This window comes from Cherax quadricarinatus, unplaced genomic scaffold (genome assembly GCF_038502225.1).
Source record: "Cherax quadricarinatus isolate ZL_2023a unplaced genomic scaffold, ASM3850222v1 Contig56, whole genome shotgun sequence".
In the NCBI taxonomy this organism is placed as follows: domain Eukaryota; kingdom Metazoa; phylum Arthropoda; class Malacostraca; order Decapoda; family Parastacidae; genus Cherax; species Cherax quadricarinatus.
Window position 1 is genome coordinate 85056 of NW_027195082.1, and position 19111 is coordinate 104166.

The 19111-nt window shown below is 46.1% G+C and overlaps 1 protein-coding gene across 1 annotated transcript in view; it reads left to right on the top strand.

The window, feature by feature from the left end:
- Positions 1-15590, top strand: part of LOC128703852 (uncharacterized) — a 76631-nt gene extending 61041 nt beyond the window's left edge. Inside the window, exons 3-4 of the mRNA XM_070079953.1 lie at positions 7993-8140; positions 15398-15590. Of these exons, the coding sequence (XP_069936054.1) occupies positions 7993-8140; positions 15398-15590 (341 nt within the window). The remainder of the gene's footprint in view (positions 1-7992; positions 8141-15397) is intronic.
- The last annotated feature ends 3521 nt before the right edge of the window (positions 15591-19111 follow it).

The following is a 19111-nucleotide window of genomic DNA, read 5'->3' on the forward strand; positions in this document are numbered from 1 at the left end:
CAGCCTGAAGCATATCAGCCAGCGAGCACTGTCTGCAGTCTGCTCTCTCCTCTATGTCCTCAACATGCCCTCTCTACACTGCCTCGCAGTGCCACGCAGCTGGGTTTAGCCCTGGCTCTTTCATCTACAACTCAAGACCTTCCTCTCACCGACTATTCTTCGTCTGTCTACACCTCCCCACTCACCCACCCGAGTCCCAACAGAATAGCCTGCTATGTGTGTTCTTAATGTCTGTCCCACGATCGACTTAGCTGCTGGGTTAAGCCCTGGCTCTATTTCTACAACTAAGAACACTCCTCTCCAGCTCTATTCTTCGTCTGTCCCGTCTTCCCCGCTCGTCCCATTTGGGATCTTACCTGAACTTTCGTTCGTTCGTTCGTTCGTTCACCTCTGCTTCAGAATCTCTACGACCACGGTGCTCTAAACACCACCTCCAAGGCTGAGGGACTGATTACCTCATCTTTTGTATATAGTTCTTCAGTTTTCTTATGTCCAAAGAATCTGTATTGGCGAAACGTCTTCAATAAAAATAACCAGATGTTGCACATGTGTCTTAACTTTCATCTTGTCGGTTTTGTATACCTGTCTTGCACAACTTGTCAGACACTGCAACATCATGGAATCTTGGTTCAGAGGACATCTACAAGACCTTCTTCACGGCTACTACAACTAACCCATCATTTTGGGAAGGACCTGCTTCCACTGGGGAATCCCGCCTACCAGTGACTATGCCCTCGTCTGCTACACGTCCCTACTCACTGACGCCTATATAAGCGCCAGTCTCCTTGCCATCCAGTTGTGAAGTCTGCTCGCCATTCAGTTAGTGTTGGCTCTCCTCATCGCTCACAGCCAGAGTTGCTCTCTTCACCGAGTGGTGGTTACTGGACCTTCGTCTTCACCATCAGGATTGGTGCGTCGGTGGCTGCCTACCCAAGGGCAGGAAGCTTCCCTCTGCACTCCTGTTGCTGTCTGAAGTCTCCACGCCTCAGCCTGTACGTGTGGTCTGCACGCCTTACAGCCAGTTCAGGGCATACAGTGCTCCAAGCTACAGCTCACCTCCTCAGTGTCCTGTGCCTCCAGAGACGGACTCCACAAGAAACTTTAAAGTTATAACCAGGCAAGTACGTGTGTCTACTTCACACGTACTTGCCTAGCCAATTTTTCTCACAGGATTGGCCCCCACATCTAATTTACGATGCCTGCAATGCCTTCCACCTCCTTTCCCCTTACCACTCGTCTACTGCCAGCACCTGCCTCTACTCTGTCTACTCCTGCTTCTAAGGCCTACCCTGCCCCCACCTCTTCCAAGCCCAATTCTTTCTCGCTTAACCTCAAATACTCTAAATCTGATCATGCCACTATCTGTCCTGGAAATTTACTGTACCAGATCACTGGCGCTCCTCAGTATAAAGTCTTTAAAACCAACTCTGGATTCAAACTACTTCTTCTCTCCTTCTACACCTACACCCACACTAGACTACAAAACTAACTGCCAACTCGCCACTGCTGCCCACTCTGCGATGGTAATCTCTCAAGCCTACCAATCAGACTACTCACATGTCCTTAACCTAATCTTGTCCGCTAACAATCTTCCCTCTTTAATTATCCCTCCTTCCTGCTTCTCCTCTAAGCCCCCTACAACCTCTACCTCCTCCCTCTCTCCCACCCTCCCACTTCCTACACCCACCAGCTCTCCTCCCGCCCTACCCCTCTTCACTACTTCCACCCCTCCCACCAACACCCCTACTGCTGCTGCTACGACCACCCCTCCCCCGACCTCCTTACCCACTTCCTCATCCCCAACCAAAGCTTCCGCTTCCTTACCCAGTACCATAGCTTCCACTTCCTCATCCCCTACCAAAGCTTCCACTTCCTCTGCATCTACCTTCGCCCACTCCACCACAACCAAAACTTCATCCAGGTCCAACTCCACCTCCTCCAGACAAAATCCACTCAAACCCAAACCTGCCCCAACTTCTGACAGACATACAAAAGAACATAAAAACAGATCCATCTCTTCCTCCCCCTCCAGGAAACGGGTCCGTAACACCTACAAACTCGCATCCACTGATGGCATCACTATCACGGGTTTTAATCCAAACTCTTCCGACATTAACTTTGCTATGACGAAACCATTAAATCATGTTTAAAGTGATTCAGTTCAACGTACGTTCTTACTTTACTATTAGACACCTACTGGCCGAGCTCCTTGAAGCAGAGAGACCAGATATTGTTTTGCTAAACAGTGCCTGCCTCAAAGCCCCTCAACGTATCCGCCATTATGGTTATACTGCACTACAGTCCCCCTATGATCCCCACGATGGGGTTGCCATCCTTGTCAAATCCAGCATAAAACACGAATCTCTCCCAATCCCTTTTATTCACCAACACTGTCTTGCTGTCAGAATACACACCCACCTTGGCCCCTTTATCTTTTTCACCACCTATGCTCGCCCAAACACTATTCTCAACATACACGACCTTTCCTTAGTCTTCAACTACACCAACACACCAACATACCTACTAGCTGACATGAATGCCAAACACACCGCCTTTCATCACACCAGTAACAACCAACTTGGTCACCAATTACTCAACTTCACTAACCATAAACACCTAATTCATCTCGGCCCAGACTTCAATACCTTCTTCAATCACACGGGCCAAGGCAAACCAGACATCATTCTGGCAAACCGAGCCAGTTCTCTATTTCAACACTACATCTCACCTGTCCCTATTACAGGCTCTGATCACATCCCAGTCATCTTGCACATCTCCTCCAACCCTATCCTCATTCCAACCACACCTTCCTTCTCCTACAAGAATGCTGACTGGGATGCTTTCAAACAACAGATAGACAATATTAACCTCACCTACGACTATAACAACAAACCTATCTCTGACATCGATACTCAACTTGATCTCATCCAGGACACCATTACACAAGCAGCCAACAACGCAATACCAAAGAAAACTCACACCACTCGTTATTCCTTCAAACCGTCACTCAGAACAAGAAGACTAATTATCTGCTACCACAACCGCTTCCTCTACAACACACAGATTTAATCAAGTTCGATTAGATCTCACTTACCTTAGAAACAACATTCTACACAGTCTAGACCAAGACCACAACAATCACTGGTCACAACTCATACAACAAGCTGACAAACAGCGTATTAAAAACACTAAAGCCTTCTGGAACTTTATCAAAAAAATAAGAGGCACTACTCCTACCAACAAATTCAAACACATCACCCACAACAACACACACATCTCAGACCCGCAGGCTGCTACCAACATCTTCAAACACATCTGGGAGAACATCTTCCACCCTCACCGACCTCACCCTAACGTTATTCAACACATTCAGAACATAGAACATTGGAACACTGCACACACACAAGATACAACACCAGATAGCCACATTCATCTAGACTCTCTTACCTCCTCCCAAGAACTCGACACTCCTTTCACCAACACAGACATTAAAACTCTCCTCAGACACCTTCCTCCCAAGGCTCCTGGCGCCTCTGGCCTAAACCATATTATCCTAAAACACCTTCCTGACTCTATCATTACTGCCTACACAAACCTCCTCAATGCCTCCATTGCCTCTGGATACTTCCCTTCCCTCTTCAAAGCTGCTACTGCTATCCTCCTTCCTAAACCCAAAAAAGACCACTCTGATCCTAGAAACTATCGCCCTATCAGCCTCCTCGAAACTTTAGGTAAACTCTTTGAAAAACTCATCAACCATCGCCTTCGCAGATACCTGGAACACAACTCTCTACTTTCTGATGGTCAGTTTGGCTTCAGAACACACAGATCCACACAAGATGCCATTAACATCATTCTCAACTACATCCACATAAACACAGAACAAAGAAACAGGACAGCCCTGGTTGCAAAAGACGTTGAAAAAGCTTTTGACACTGTCTGGCACCAAGGGCTCAAGTACAAACTCTGCACTAACTTTAACCTGCCTCTCACTACTCGTAAACTCCTCTGCAACTTCCTAGACGGCCGTACCATGAGAATCAAATTCCAAGGCTGTTACTCTGACTACTTCACACTAAATGCTGGCGTACCCCAGGGATCTGTCCTCTCCCCTACCCTCTACATTTTATACACTAACGACATTCCAACACCTGTATACCAAAACTCCATCACACTAGCCTATGCAGACGACATTACACAACTTATCACTCATGCCAATATAGATACACTCACACACAAAACACAAAATGAGGTCGACAGGATAGCCATCTGGGAACAAAAATGGAGGATCAAAACCAATGCAGCTAAATCCAGCATTACATATTTTAACTACAGAAAACGTGATCCTCCATTACCTGTCGAGCTCAGAACAGCTGACACCCGCACTTATATCCCCATGACACAATCTGTCACTGTCCTTGGCGTTAATCTTGACTACCTTCTACGCTTACACGGACACATTCACTCAGGGCATGCAATAGCTAGTAAGGCCCTTGCGGGCCTCTACAAGCTGAAACATGCCTCTCAACGCACCAAACTACACCTCTACAAATCCCTTATACGTCCTCTGATAACTTACTCTCCTCTAGCCCTCTCTCTTGCAGCAAAAACAAACTTACTTAAACTGCAGCGTGTCCAGAACAAGGCGCTGCGCTGGGTGCTTGATGTCAGATGGGAGGACTTCGCCACAAGCGAGTCTCTCCATGCCCAATTAGGCATCCCTGCGCTGAATCTGTACTGGAAGACGCTCAGTGACAGACAGATTGACAAACTCGTGACACGACATGACTACTGGACCTCTCTCCTTGACGAAGACATTCGCAGACCCACAAACCAACACAACCTTTTCTACTCCTTGCATGATCCTGCTCCTAACCCTATTTACAAATAAACCTTGGATTCTCCGAGAGGTACCTTCTATGACAGGTACCATTCTCTGATCCACGTTCGCCTTACCCTTTGAGTTAAGACATGGCTCAGTTCTACACTCCTCTCTAGCTCTAAACGTCGCATGTCCCTTCCTTCCAGCTCACCCCACCGGAGTCCCAACAGAAGAGCCTGAAGTTCTCTTCTCAATATCTGTCCCACGATCGTCTCGCTGCTGGGTTAAGCCCTGGCTCTATTTCTACGACTAAGAACACTCCTCTCCAGCACTGTTCTTCGTCTGTCCTGTCTTCCCCGCTCATCCCATTTGGGATCTTACCTGAACTTTCGTTCGTTCGTTCGTTCTTCTGCTTCACTGTCGCTTGATCACACAGTCCGATCATACAGTTGCTCTACACCGCAAGAAGCCTCTCTTCGACCCCGTCGGGGTGTAGAATTTATATTCTACAAACGTGATATCCTTTTCACAATGCTGTCGAATCGTGTGAAAATCAAGCCTGTGAATGGTGCAATAAATGACTCCTCGAAGTTAGCTTTAGCTACCGTCGTTAGGACCTGCCTGCAGGTCAAATTTACGGCAATCCACTCTCTGAAAGACTCCTTCATTGTCGTCTGCACAGATGACACGGAAGCACTAAAACTAATGGACGACTCTTCAATCAGGACCCTACAAACACAACAATTCACTCTATCCCCGTCTCCATTCTTGAAGTCGAAACGTTCGGTCTTTGTGAAAAGACTTGACAATATCGTCACCTCTCTCTCTACTGAAGCACTGAAGACATCTATTGAGGAACAAAACACGTGGGCCTCGGTAGACAGCATCTCAAAGATCCCCAACGCCGCATCTATGCTAAAGATTACATTCTCAGACATCTCCATGGCTGCCCAAGCGCTCTCTCTGACGGTCTGGCCATCTCATATTACCACATTCACCCAAGTCATATAGAACAAGAACGTTTCACATACATCTCCCACTGCTGGACCTGCTACTCCTATAATCACACCACCAAGGACTGCCCCATCAAGAATAAGAAGTTTTGTTCAAAATGTGGGAATGATGGACACGATTTCAGATCCTGCACCATTACTACAGCACCTACATGTCTTAACTGCAAGGGTAATCATCATACCCTTGCAGCTAAGTGCCCACTCAGGAAAGAAATCATATTGAAGAAAACTAAAGTTCTGAAGAAGACCTCCAATTCACCGACATATGCTGCAATAACCAAACCACAAACCGACACCATCAAGACTCTACACGCTAATCTACAGGCACCATCGCCCAGCAACTCCCTCTCTCCGCTCCCCGACGGTGCTCCTTCCAAGGTGTTGTACTGCATGGTGTATGCACACCTTGCAAACGCAGCAAACCCAGGCACTTTCAACACCACTATTAACGAACTATTCCGTCTGAACAACATGCCTGCCTTCAATTTTCCGGACTCCACACCTTCAGAAGACATCCTCAAGATCCTTCCCAACGTCCTGAACTTTACTGCACCTACAGACCTGTCTCCTGCCCAAGCAACTGCTCCTGTAACTTCTATAACCACTTCCACCGCTGACAACGTTGATCAAGTTGCCTCAGCCACCGTCTCCCACCTCTCCCAGCCTGCAGTTACACAACCATTACACCTCACAGCTGCTCCTGTCGAACCTCAGTCACCTGCTACCACCATTGTAGATTCTCCCAGTGAATTCACTCCTCAAGAGGAAGATAACGACGACTCCAGTAAACCCTCATGGGAAAACCTTACCTTTTACACTTCTCCTTCAAATACTGACACCATGACCTGTACTGAACTCTACAAAAGCCTCGGTGCTGGAACAGTCAAGTATGCATGTGAATCACCGCTTCACTTCACACTCACCCAAGTTCTTGAGTTCATCAAGCCTCTACGTTTCACCTTCAGCAACAAGGCTAAATTATACCACCTATCTAGAAGCAGCTTCAAAAAGTTCGAAAATGGCTCCATTGCTAACCTGCCTCCTCAGTTACTCCTATAACTCCCATATGTGTTCTACCCTCTGATGTGACCTAGCCTGCTGCCAGCTACTCAAGATTCAAGACTTCAACTACCACAAGTTCAATGCAACAGTCCCTGCTATTCCTGTTCTCAAGTCTGCCCCACGATCGCCTTAGCTGCTGGGTTAAGCCCTGGCTCTATTTCTCTTACTAAGAACACTCCTCTCCAAAGCTATTCTTCATCTGTCCCGTCTTCCCCGCTCATCCCATTGGGATCTTACCTAAACTTGTTTGCTTGTTGTTGTTTGTCTTCTGCTTCAGAATCTCCACGACTATGGTGCTGTTCGCACCTACTCCTAGGTTGAGGGACTGATTACCTCATCTTCTGTACATAGTTCTACTGTCTTCAAGTTATGTCCTAGAATTTGTATTGATAAAGCCACTGGATGGCGAAACGTCTACAATAAAGATACCCAGATGTTGCACATGTGTCTTATGGTGTATCACTACAGTAGTGATAGTGACAGTATGGTGTATCACTACAGTAGTGATAGTGACAGTATGGTGTATCACTACAGTAGTGATGGTGACAGTGTGATGTATCACTACAGTAGTGATAGTGACAGTATGGTGTATCACTACAGTAGTGATAGTGACAGTATGGTGTATCACTACAGTAGTGATGGTGACAGTATGGTGTATCACTACAGTAGTGATGGTGACAGTATGGTGTATCACTACAGTAGTGATAGTGACAGTATGGTGTATCACTACAGTAGTGATAGTGACAGTATGGTGTATCACTACAGTAGTGATGGTGACAGTATGGTGTATCACTACAGTAGTGATGGTGACAGTATGGTGTATCACTACAGTAGTGATAGTGACTGTATGGTGTATCACTACAGTAGTGATAGTGACAGTATGGTGTATCACTACAGTAGTGATAGTGACAGTATGGTGTATCACTACAGTAGTGATGGTGACAGTATGGTGTATCACTACAGTAGTGATGGTGACAGTATGGTGTATCACTACAGTAGTGATAGTGACTGTATGGTGTATCACTACAGTAGTGATAGTGACAGTATGGTGTATCAATACAGTAGTGATGGTGAGAGTATGGTGTATCACTACAGGAGTGAAAATGTCAGCAGCAGTAATGTCAGCAGCAGCCGTGACGTCACTACCCAGCGCTCGGTGGGTAGTGCTGGAACTGACTGATGTGAGTGATGATATAGTGAGTCGTGCCTGCAAACTGGTCCAGGAGCTACACCCACAAGGAGGGTGAGTCCATCACTGTTGTTCTTGCGTTGTGAGTGAGGTGGTCCAGGAGCTACAACCACCAGGATGGTGAGTCCATCACTGTTGTTCTAGTGTTTTGAGTGAGGTGGTCCAGGAGCTACAACCACCACGATGGTGAGTCCATCACTGGTGTTCTTGTGTTGTGAGTGAGGTGGTCCAGGAGCTACAACCACCAGGAGGGTAAGTATTTCACTGTTGTTCTTGTGTTGTGAGTGAGGTGGTCCAGGAGCTACAACCACCAGGAGGGTGAGTCCTTCACTGTTGTTCTTGTGTTGTGAGTGAGGTGGTCCAGGAGCTACAACCACCAGGAGGGTGAGTCCTTCACTGTTGTTCTTGTGTTGTGAGTGAGGTGGTCCAGGAGCTACAACCACCAGGAGGGTGAGTCCTTCACTGTTGTTCTTGTGTTGTGAGTGAGGTGGTCCCAGAGCTACAACTACCAGGAGGGTAAGTTCATCATTGTTGTTCTAGTGTTGTGAATACCTACCTAGTTTACTCACCTAGTTGAGGTTGCAGTGGTTGAGTCCTAGCTTCTGGCCCCGCCTCTTCACTGGTTGTTATAAGGTCACTCTCCCTGAACCATGAGCTTTATCATACCTCTGCTTAAAACTATGTATGGATCCTGCCTCCACTACATCGCTTCCCAAATTATTCCACTTCCTGACTACTCTCTGCTGAAGAAATACTTCCTAACATCCCTATGATTCATCTGTGTCTTCAACTTCCAACTCTGTCCCCTTGTTGCTGTGTCCCATCTCTGGAAGATCCTGTGTGTGTCCACGTTTTCAATTCCTCTTAGTATTTTGTATGTCGTTATCATATCCCCCCTATCTCTCCTGTCCTCCAGTGTGGTCAGGTTGATTTCCCTTAACCTCTCCTCGTAGGACATACCTCTAAGCTCTGGAACTAGTCTTGTTGCAAACCTTTGCACTTTCTCTGGTTTCATTACGTGCTTGCCTATGTGTGGGTTCCAAACTGGTGCCGCATACTCCAATATGGGCCTAACGTACACGGTGTACAAGGTCCTGAACAATTCCTTATTAAAAGATGTCGGAATGCTATTCTGAGGTTTGCTAGGCGCCCATGTGCTGCAGTAGTTATTTGGTTGATGTACGCTTCAGGAGATGTGCCTGGTGTTATACTCACCCCAAGATCTTTTTCCTTGAGTGAGGTTTGTAGTCTCTGCTCCCCTAGACTGCACTCTGTCTGCGGTCTTCTTTGCCCTTCCCCAATCTTCATGACTTTGCACTTGGTGGGGTTGAACTCCAGGAGCCAATTGCTGGACCAGGTCTGCAGCCTGTCCAGATCCCTTTGTAGTTCTGCCTGGTCTTCCATCGAATGAATTCTTCTCATCAACTTCACATCATCTGTAAACAGGGACACTTCGGAGTCTATTCCTTCTGTCATGTCGTTCACAAATACCAGAAACCGCACTGGTCCTAAGACTCACCCCTGTGGGACCCTGCTGGTCACAGGCGCCCACTCTGACATCTCACCACGTACCATGACTCGCTGCTATCTTCCTGATCCATTGTAGTGCCTTCCCTGTTATCCCTGCTTGGTCCTCCAGTTTTTGCACTAATCTTTTGTGTGGAACTGTGTCAAAAACCTTCTTGCAGTCCAAGAAAATGCAATCCACCCACCCCTCTTTCTTTCTTGTCTTACTACTGTCACCATGTCATAGAACTCCAGTAGGTTTGTGACACAAAATTTTCCATCCCTGAAATCATGTTGGCTGCTGTTGATGAGATCATTCCTTTCTAGGTGTTCCACCACTCTTCTCCTGATAATCTTCTCCATGACTTTGCATACTATACATGTCAGTGACACTGGTCTGTAGTTTAGTGCTTCATGTCTGTCTCCTTTTTTAAAGATTGGGACTACATTTGCTGTCTTCCATGCCTCAGACAATCTCCCTGTTTCGATAGATGTATTGAATATTGTTGTTAGGGGTACACATAGCGCCTCTGCTCCTTCAGGACCCATGGAGAGATGTTATCCGGCTCCATTGCCTTTGAGGTATCTAGCTCAATCATAAGCCTCTTCACTTCTTCCTCGGTTGTTTGTACTGTGTCCAGCACTTGGTGGTGTACCCCACCTCTCCGTCTTTTTGGAGCCCCCTCTGTCTCCTCTGTGAACACTTCTTTGAATCTCTTGTTGAGTTCCTCACATGCTTCACAGTCATTTCTTGTTGTCTCTCCTCCTTCCTTCCTTAGCCTGATTACCTGGTCCTAGGCTGTTGTTTTCCTCCTGATGTGGCTGTATAACTGCTTCGGGTCAGATTTGGTTTTCGCTGCTATGTCGTTTTTATATTGTCGTTGGGCCTCCCTTGTTATCTGTGCATATTTTTTTCTGGCTCTATGACTGCTCTCCTTATTCTCCTGGGTCCTTTGCCTTCTATATTTCTTTCATTCCTAGCACACTTGGTTTTAGCCTCCCTGCACCTTTGGGTGAACCATGGGCTCATCCTGGCCTTTTCATTATTCCTGTTACCCTTGGGTACAAACCTCTCCTCAGCCTCCTAGCACATTGTTGTTACATATTCCATCATCTCATTAACTGGCTTCCCTGCCAGTTCTCTGTCCCACTGAACCCTGTTCAGGAAGTTCCTCATTCCCATGTAGTCCCCTTTATTGTAGTTTGGCTTAATTTGCCCTGGCCTTCCTGCTTCCCCCTCCACTTGTAGCTCTACTGTGTATTCGAAGCGTTAAAACCACATGATCGCTGGCCCCAAGGGGTGTTTCATATGTGATGTCCTCAATATCTGCACTACTCAAGGTGAATACTAGGTCCAGTCTCGCTGGTTCATCCTCTCCTCTCTCTCTTGTAGTGTCCCTTACGTGTTGGTACATGAAGTTTTCCAGTAGCACCTCCATCATCTTAACCCTCCATGTATCTTGGCCCCCATGTGGCTCCAAGTTCTCCCAATCGATTTCCTTGTGGTTAAAGTCACCCATGATCAGGAGCTTTGCCCCATGCATGAACTCTTCTGGCCACTGCAGCCAGTGTATCAACCATCACTCTACTGCTCTCATCATACTCTTCCCTTGGCCTCCTGCTGTTCTGTGGTAGGTTATACATCACTGCAATTACTACTTTGGGACCTCCAGAGTGAAGCGTTCCCGCTATGTAATCGCTTGTTTCTCTGCTGTCTCCTCTCTCCAGCTCATCAAAATTCCATCGGTTTTTGATCAGCAGTGCCACTCCTCCATCCCCCTCTTCCTCTCTGTCTTTCCTCAGGATCTGGTACCCTGTTGGAAAGATGACATCTGTTATCATACCTGTAAGCTTGGTTTCTGTGAGGGCTATAATGTCTGGTGATGTCTCTTTGACTCTTTTGTGCCACTCCTCCCACTTATTTGTTATTCCATTTGTGTTTGTGTACCATACCTTCAGTTTCCTCTCCAGCACTGTGGGTTGGGGGTCTGTGAGGGTGGGAGACCTGGTAGTGTACTATGGGATTCTATATCTGGGTGTTGGGTGGAGGCCGTGAGTATGGATTGTAGTTTGTGTTGGGATGGTGTGATAGGTTGAGGGGTTCTGAGGATGGTTGTGTGTGTGCTTGCCCTTGCTGCTCTGTCCTGCTTTGATTGACCTCTGCTGGCTCCGTCCTTGTCTCCTTTCCTAGCTCCTTTTGCTTTTTTGTCCTCTCCCTCAGCTGCTGTCATTCTGTTTGTGTTCTGTCTCTGTCTAGGAACACCCTCTTGTACTCTGCCGAGTACTTCAACCATTTTTTCTCTTGGAGGATCCTGTTCTGCACTGTTTCTGCCCTAAGAATTAGCTTGATTGGTCGTTGTCTCCCCTTCAAGTACCCCCTATTCTCTGAAAATGTACAATCTCATCCATGTCTTCTTCACCTATTTTTGTGATGATGTTCTCGGTCTCCTTTGTTTCCACTTGCCATCTTTCAGTGTGTGTCCATTCCTCTCACTCCTGAAGCCCATGGATAAATACTGATTTTGCCATTTCCTCCTCCCATTGCCTCTCCCTCTGTGACTCTGGTTCCTGTCTGCACGTGGTCATTTTCTCCCTTGATTTTTTCCAGTGGCTCTTGGTAGCATGGTTGTGCCTCAGCATTTGACCTATCTCCCTCTCCATCTGCACCCAGCTGTTCTCCTCTTTCACTCCTTGGCCCTTCTTGGCAGGCTGATATGACCTTAGCATAATTCATATCTCCTTCCTTCCTGCTCGGCCTCTCAGCTTCATATGTTGTGTCTTCTTTGGTCAATGCCCCTGTAACTGGCTACTGCAGTTTTGACTTGTGCCTCCCAATTCTTCTTCTCCTTCTCCAACTTCTTTTCTAATTTCACAGGAAGCTCTGTCTCCATTTTTTCAGAAAGCTCTCCTAATTTCTCTCCCACTCTTGTTCTATCCTTTTCCACTGCTCCTCCATCCACTCCTCCCTACCAGAACCATCCTTTTCCACTGCTCTTCCATCCACTCCTCCCTACCAGAACCATCTTTTTCCACTGCTCTCTCCACTGAGAGAGAGAGAGAGATAAGGGAAAGGTAGAAGGAGAGAGAGGGGGAGAGTGAGAAGGGAAAAGAGGGGAGAGAGAGAGAGAGAGAGAGAGAGAGAGAGAGAGAGAGAGAGAGAGAGAGAGAGAGAGAGAGAGAGAGAGAGAGAGAGAGAGAGAAGAAAGGGGAGAGAGAGAGGGGCAAAGAGAGGGAAGAGACATGGGGAGAGACAGGGGAGAAGGGGGAGAGAGGGGGGAGATGGAAGAGAGAGAGGAGAGAGAGAGAAGAGGGGGAGAGAGAGGGGAGATGGAAAGAAAGAGAGAGGGGGAGAGGGGAGGAGGGGAGAGAGAGAGATGGGAAATGGGAGAGGGGAGAGATAATGAGAGGGGGAGAGATGTTAGATGGGGAGAGATGTTAGAGGGGGGAGATGTTAGAGGGGAGAGGTGTGAGAGGGGAGAGAGAGATAGGTAGAGAGAGAGATAGGTAGAGAGAAAGATAGGTAGAGAGACAGATAGGTAGAGAGAGAGATAGGTAGTGGGAGAGATGGGTAAGGAGATAGGTAGAGAGAGAGAGAGAGAGAGAGAGAGAGAGAGAGAGAGAGAGAGAGAGAGAGAGAGAGAGAGAGAGAGGGATAGTGGAATGTTAGAGGAAGGGAGGGTTGTCAGGTCAGTTTACAAGAATGTGTGAAATCCTGTGTATGTATGTGTGTGCGCTTGTGTACTACAGCTTTTACAAGTGCCTGATCACTTGTTCCTGTGCGTGTGTGTGTGTGTGTGTTTATGTAAGAGAGTCCTTATTATCCATGTATGGTACTATATATGTACCGAATCGCTTGGTTCCCACTGTGCACTGTCTTGTGTGCTTAAAATTATGTTCAATTCTGTAACTCTAGGCCTCACCTACTGTGTGTGTATGTATGTGTGTGTGTGCCTGTGTGGGGAGCCGCGTGTCCACACTAGCTACCTCTCATTAACTGCTTTACTCTCCTACACCTCAGTAAATTCTATTAAATGCTAGTAAATGCTGCTTATTCTATTTCTGATAGCTCCAGGAGAGTAACCTCCAATTTCCAGCTAGAGACTGATACTGTTGACCCCATGCAACTCAACTAGGTGAATATTACGTGCAGCTGACAGTGGAGTGGTCACGTTGTCCGTCGTCCAGTACCTGGGTCCCACGTAGTCGAAGATGCTTGATGCTTCTCGGTAAATTTTTTTTACTACCTTCCAGTAGGCACTGTAGTCACAACCTCATCCAACTTTTCCACTGCACTCACTGTATTTATTGACACATCGTATCTCCCTAGTCTTGAGTCGCACTAATTCTTCAAATACTCCACTATGTAATGCGTGGCACCACTATTTAGGCCTGGTACACAACCGATTCCCCTTCCTTGATCAAGGCCGGCACTTAATACTTGGCACTATTATCTATGTTTTTACTTATGTGATCACTTATATTTCATTTTTGCGGGGTTTAAGTGATTATATGCCTTCTTATGCTTGCACATGCCTATATCCCACACTCTATTCCCTATAGTACAGTCAGAAACTACCGCCAATCACGAGTTCAATCGCGAGTGACTGCTCCACTCCACTGTGTGTGTGTGGTGTGTGTGAGGTGGTCCAGGAGCTACAACCACCAGGAGAGTGAGTCCATCACTGTTGTTCTTGTGTTGTGAGGTGGTCCAGGAACTACAACCACCACGAGGGTGAGTGCTTCATTGTTGTTCTTGTGTTGTGAGTGAGGTGGTCCAGGAGCTACAATCACCAGGATGGTGAGTCCATCACTGTTGTTCTTGTATTGTGAGTGAAGTGGTCCAGGAGCTACAACCACCAGGATGGTGAGTCCATCACTGTTGTTCTTGTATTGTGAGTGAAGTGGTCCAGGAGCTACAACCACCAGGAGGGTAACTGAGATGGTCCAGGAGCTACAGCCACCAGAAGGGTGAGTCCATCACTGTTGTTATTGTGTTACTTTCAGTATTGATGGTGAGATTCCTGACTGATTGTTGTGGTAGTGGTTGCAGCAGTGATGGTGGTGGTTGCAGCAGTGATGGTGGTGGTTGCAGCAGTGATGGTAGTGGTTGCAGCAGTGATGGTGGAGGTTCTCTTTGCAACAGTGGTAGTTGTTGTGGTGGTTGCAGTAGTGAAGGTGGTTGTGGTGGTTTCAGCAGTTATGGTGGTGGTTGCAGCAGTGATGGTGGTTGTTTTGGTTGGAACAGTGGTGGTGGTGGCTGCTGCAATGGTGGTGGTTGTGGTGGTTGCAGTAGTGATGGTTGTGGTGGTTGTTGCAGTGATGGTGGTTGTGTCGGTTGCAGCAGTGATGGTGACTGTGGTTGTTGCAGCAGTGATTGTGGTGGTTGCAGCAGTGATGGTGGTGGTTGTAGCAGAGATTGTGGTGGTTGCAGCAGTGATGGTGGTTGTTGTTGCAACAGTGATGGTGGTGGTTGCAGCAGTTATGGTGGCTGTGGTGGTTGCTGCAGTGGTTTTCGTGGTTGCAGCAGTGATAGTGGTTGTGGTGGTTGCAACAGTGGTGGTGGTGGTTGCCGCAGTGATGGTGCTGGTTGCAGCAGTGATGCTGGTTGTGGTGGTTGCAATAGTAGTGGTGGTGGTTGCTACAGTGATGGTGGTGGTTGCAGCAGTGATAGTAGTTGCAGCAATGATGGTGGTGGTTGCAGCATAGATGGCTGTGATTGCAGCATAGATGGTTGTGCTTGCAACAGTTTTGGTGGTAATGTTGTAGATCATCAACAGACAACAACAGTTGTGTCATTATCAACAGGTACCGGGAGATCACGTGTAACAACAGCACAGTAACAGAGGTGGGCATCCAAGACATGATTCATCACCTGCATCACCACAGTGTTAAGATGAAGATTATGTCAGTAGAGACCAGCGTCAGCATCACACAACAACAGTATCACCGACTGGCCACCCTGGCTAAGACAACACTCAACTGTCGCTTATTAATGTAAGTGTCTGTGTTACTTGTGTTACTATCCTCTTAATGGTAGCAGCTGTATTCATGGTAGCTACCATCATCGCATTGTAGCAGCTGTATTCATGGTGGCTACCATTATCGCATGGTAGCAGCTATATTCATGGTAGCTACCATTAATGATATTAATGATAGCTGCCATTATGGTAACTACCCTCATGGTAGCTATTATATTCATAATCTCCCTCATGGGATTTTTCTTGACGCTGATGAGGGGCTCTTGATCCAGGGAATTAGATCTGTGCTCCAGTTCCCTGAATTAAGCCTGAATACCTTCCATCCCCCCCACAGGCGCTGTATGTTCCTACGGGCTTAGCGCTCCCCCATGATTATAATATAATTATATATTCATAACAGCTACCATCATGGTAACGCCTTCATTCATGATATCTATGACCATGGGAATTACCTTTATGATAGCATTCATGATCGCTACCATCATGGTAGCTGTTTTATTTATGATAGCTACAATCATGGTAGCTGCTATATTCAAAATAGCTACCATTATGGTAATTACCTTCGTGGTAGCCGTTATCTTCATGATAAATACCATTATGGTAGCTGTCTTCACGGTATCTGTTATATTGATAATAGCTGCCATTATGGTAACTGCTCTATTCAACATGTCTACCATCACAGTAACTACTGATAGCTAGTATCATCTTACGTAAAATCATGGTAGCTGCTACATTCATGATACCTACCATCATGGTAACAACCTCCATGGTAGCTGCTATGTTCATGATACCTACCATCTTGGTATCCGTTTTCATAGTGGTTTCTATGTTCATGGTAGCTACCATCATGGTAGCTACCTTTATGGTAAATAATACATTCATGATAGCTGCCATCATTGTAGCTTCCATCATGGTAGACGCTATAACAGTTACTTACCATCAGGTTACAAGAGTTGTCTTCCAGCAGTGGAAGTTGAAATGGCAGGTTACAAGTGTTGTTTTCCAGCAGTGGAAGTTGAGATGGCAGGTTACAAGTGTTGTTTTCCAGCAGAGGAAGTTGAGATGGCAGGTTACAAGAGTTGTCTTCCAGCAGTGGAAGTTGAGATGGAAGGTTGCAGTGTTGTCTTCCAGCAGTGTAAGTTGAGATGGCAGGTATTACAACCCAGGAGTCCAAATGGCCTGTTATCCTGGGTGTAAAGAGAGCAAAATAAACACAGCAAACGGTAGCCCGCATCCCCTCACTAAAAAAAAACCCACACCAGGGGATTAAAAAAAAGAGCTTGGAAGGGGTTACCACAAGTAACCTAACACATCCTAACCCTAATATATAATTATAAATAATATTGTTAGACTCTAGATAAAGAGTCTGCCAACATATTTTCATTGCCGGCAATATGTATAATTCTCAGAAAGTAGGGTTGCAGTCTTAGCGCCCATCTCATGAGCCTTGTGTTGTGGTTCTTCATGGTTTGGAGATATACTAGAGGATTGTGGTTACTGTAGACAGTAACCACCTGCGAAGTTTGCCCCACGTATTCATCAAAGTGCTCCAAAGCCAGTACCAGCGCGATGGCTTCTTTTTCAATGGTAGAGTAAGCCCTCTGATGCGGCTGGAACTTGGCAGAGAAGTAGGCTACAGGCTGCAACTCCTCGTCCCCGTTTTGCAATAGTACTGCCGCAACCCCAGACTCACAAGCATCAACCTGTAATGAGAAAGGTTTGGAAAAGTCTGGAGACAAAAGAATGGGTGCAGTACACAATAATCTTTTTGCTTTGTCAAATGCATTCTGAGCAACTGAAGTCCAAATAAAGAGAACTTTGTGACTGGTAAGAGAGGTAAGAGGGGCTACAATATCTGAAAAATTCTTACAGAATCTTCTATAAAATCCTCTCATGCCTAGGAAACGTTGAAGAGATTTCCTATCAAGTGGAACTGGATAATCTTTAATGGCAAGAACTTTAGCAAGTTTAGGAGCAACTTTACCACTACCTACTTCATGGCCTAGAAAAGTAACAGTGGCCTGGCCAAAGGAAGACTTAGATAAATTAACAGTTAAATGGGAATTCTGAAAGGTCTCAAAAAGAGCCTTAAGTCTAAATAGGTGTTGATCCCAAGTATCAGACACCACAACAATATCATCCAGGCACGCTGCCGTGCCTTCAAGTCCTTTAATAGCCTGACGGATAAGTTTCTGAAATGAAGAGGGGAAGTTTTTCATTCCAAAGGAATAACTGTATATTGATAATGACCGCCTGGAATTACGAAGGCAGAGATTTCCTTCGCCTTATCCGTCAAAGTTACCTGATAGTAACCTTTAAGGAGATCTAACTTGGACACAAAAGTAGCCTTACTCACAAAGTCAATTACGTCATCCAGACGAGGAAGAGGGTAAGCATCTGTAATTGTGACCTCGTTCACTTAACGGTAGTCTGTACACATACGAAACCCTCCATCAGCCTTCTTAACAAGGATGCACGGTGAAGCCCATGGACTAGATGACTCCTCCACTAAACCATGCTCTAACACAAATTCTACTTCCTGCTGAAGTACCTTCTGCTTTTCAGGATTAGCTCTGTAGGGGTAAGAGTTTAATAGGGTTAGAGTTTCCCACATCTACATCATGATAACCTAACGTACATTTTTTCGGCACATCCGAAAAAATATTAGGATATGACTGTAGAAAGTCAGTTAAACTTGTTGCTTGCGTTTCAGATAGTCCCTCCATTAAAGGGCTAGGATCCTTGAGGAGGACAGAATTTGAAAGTTTAACATTAATTTCAGAGATAGAATGCAAAGAATCAGAGTCGTCCTCAGAGGTAGAGGACAGAGTCATTACTGGGACTTTATCTGGTGTATGAAAAGATTTTAATTGATTAATGTGGTAAGTTTTAGTTTTTGAGGTCTTATCAATGGGAGCTACCACATAATTTACATCAGATAATCTACTTACAATCTGCATAGGTCCCGTAAATCTAGCTTTCAAGGTGTGGCCAGGTATAGGTTCCTGCACCAACACCTTGTCTCCTGGATGGAAGGAGCGGAATTGTGCACTTCTGTCATACCTCTGTTTCATCTTACTTTGAGCTGTCTTTAGGTTAGCCTTGGCTAACTGACGTGCCACCTGCAACCTTGAAGACGGGGTGTAGAGTGTTGAGCTAACGTTTTCTCCCAACCATCCTTCTTTGAGCACCCGAAGAGGACCTCGTACATTGTGCCCAAAGATCAGCTCAAACGGACTATACCCTGTAGACTCTTGCACCGTCTCTCGTACTGAGAACAGCAACAAAGGTAGTGATTCATCCCAGTCTGTAGGAAAGTGCATGCAAAAAGTTCTCATCATGGTTTTTAATGTCTGATGGAATCTTTCCAAGGCGCCTTGGGACTGAGGATGATAGGCAGTGGATAAGTTGTGGATTATTCCTAGCCTAGTTAATACTTCTCTAAATGCTTTGGCAGTGAAGTTAGTACCTTGATCACTTTGAGCAATTTTAGGAATGCCAAAACAAGAAATAAATCTTGCTAAAGCTTTACCTGGAGTTT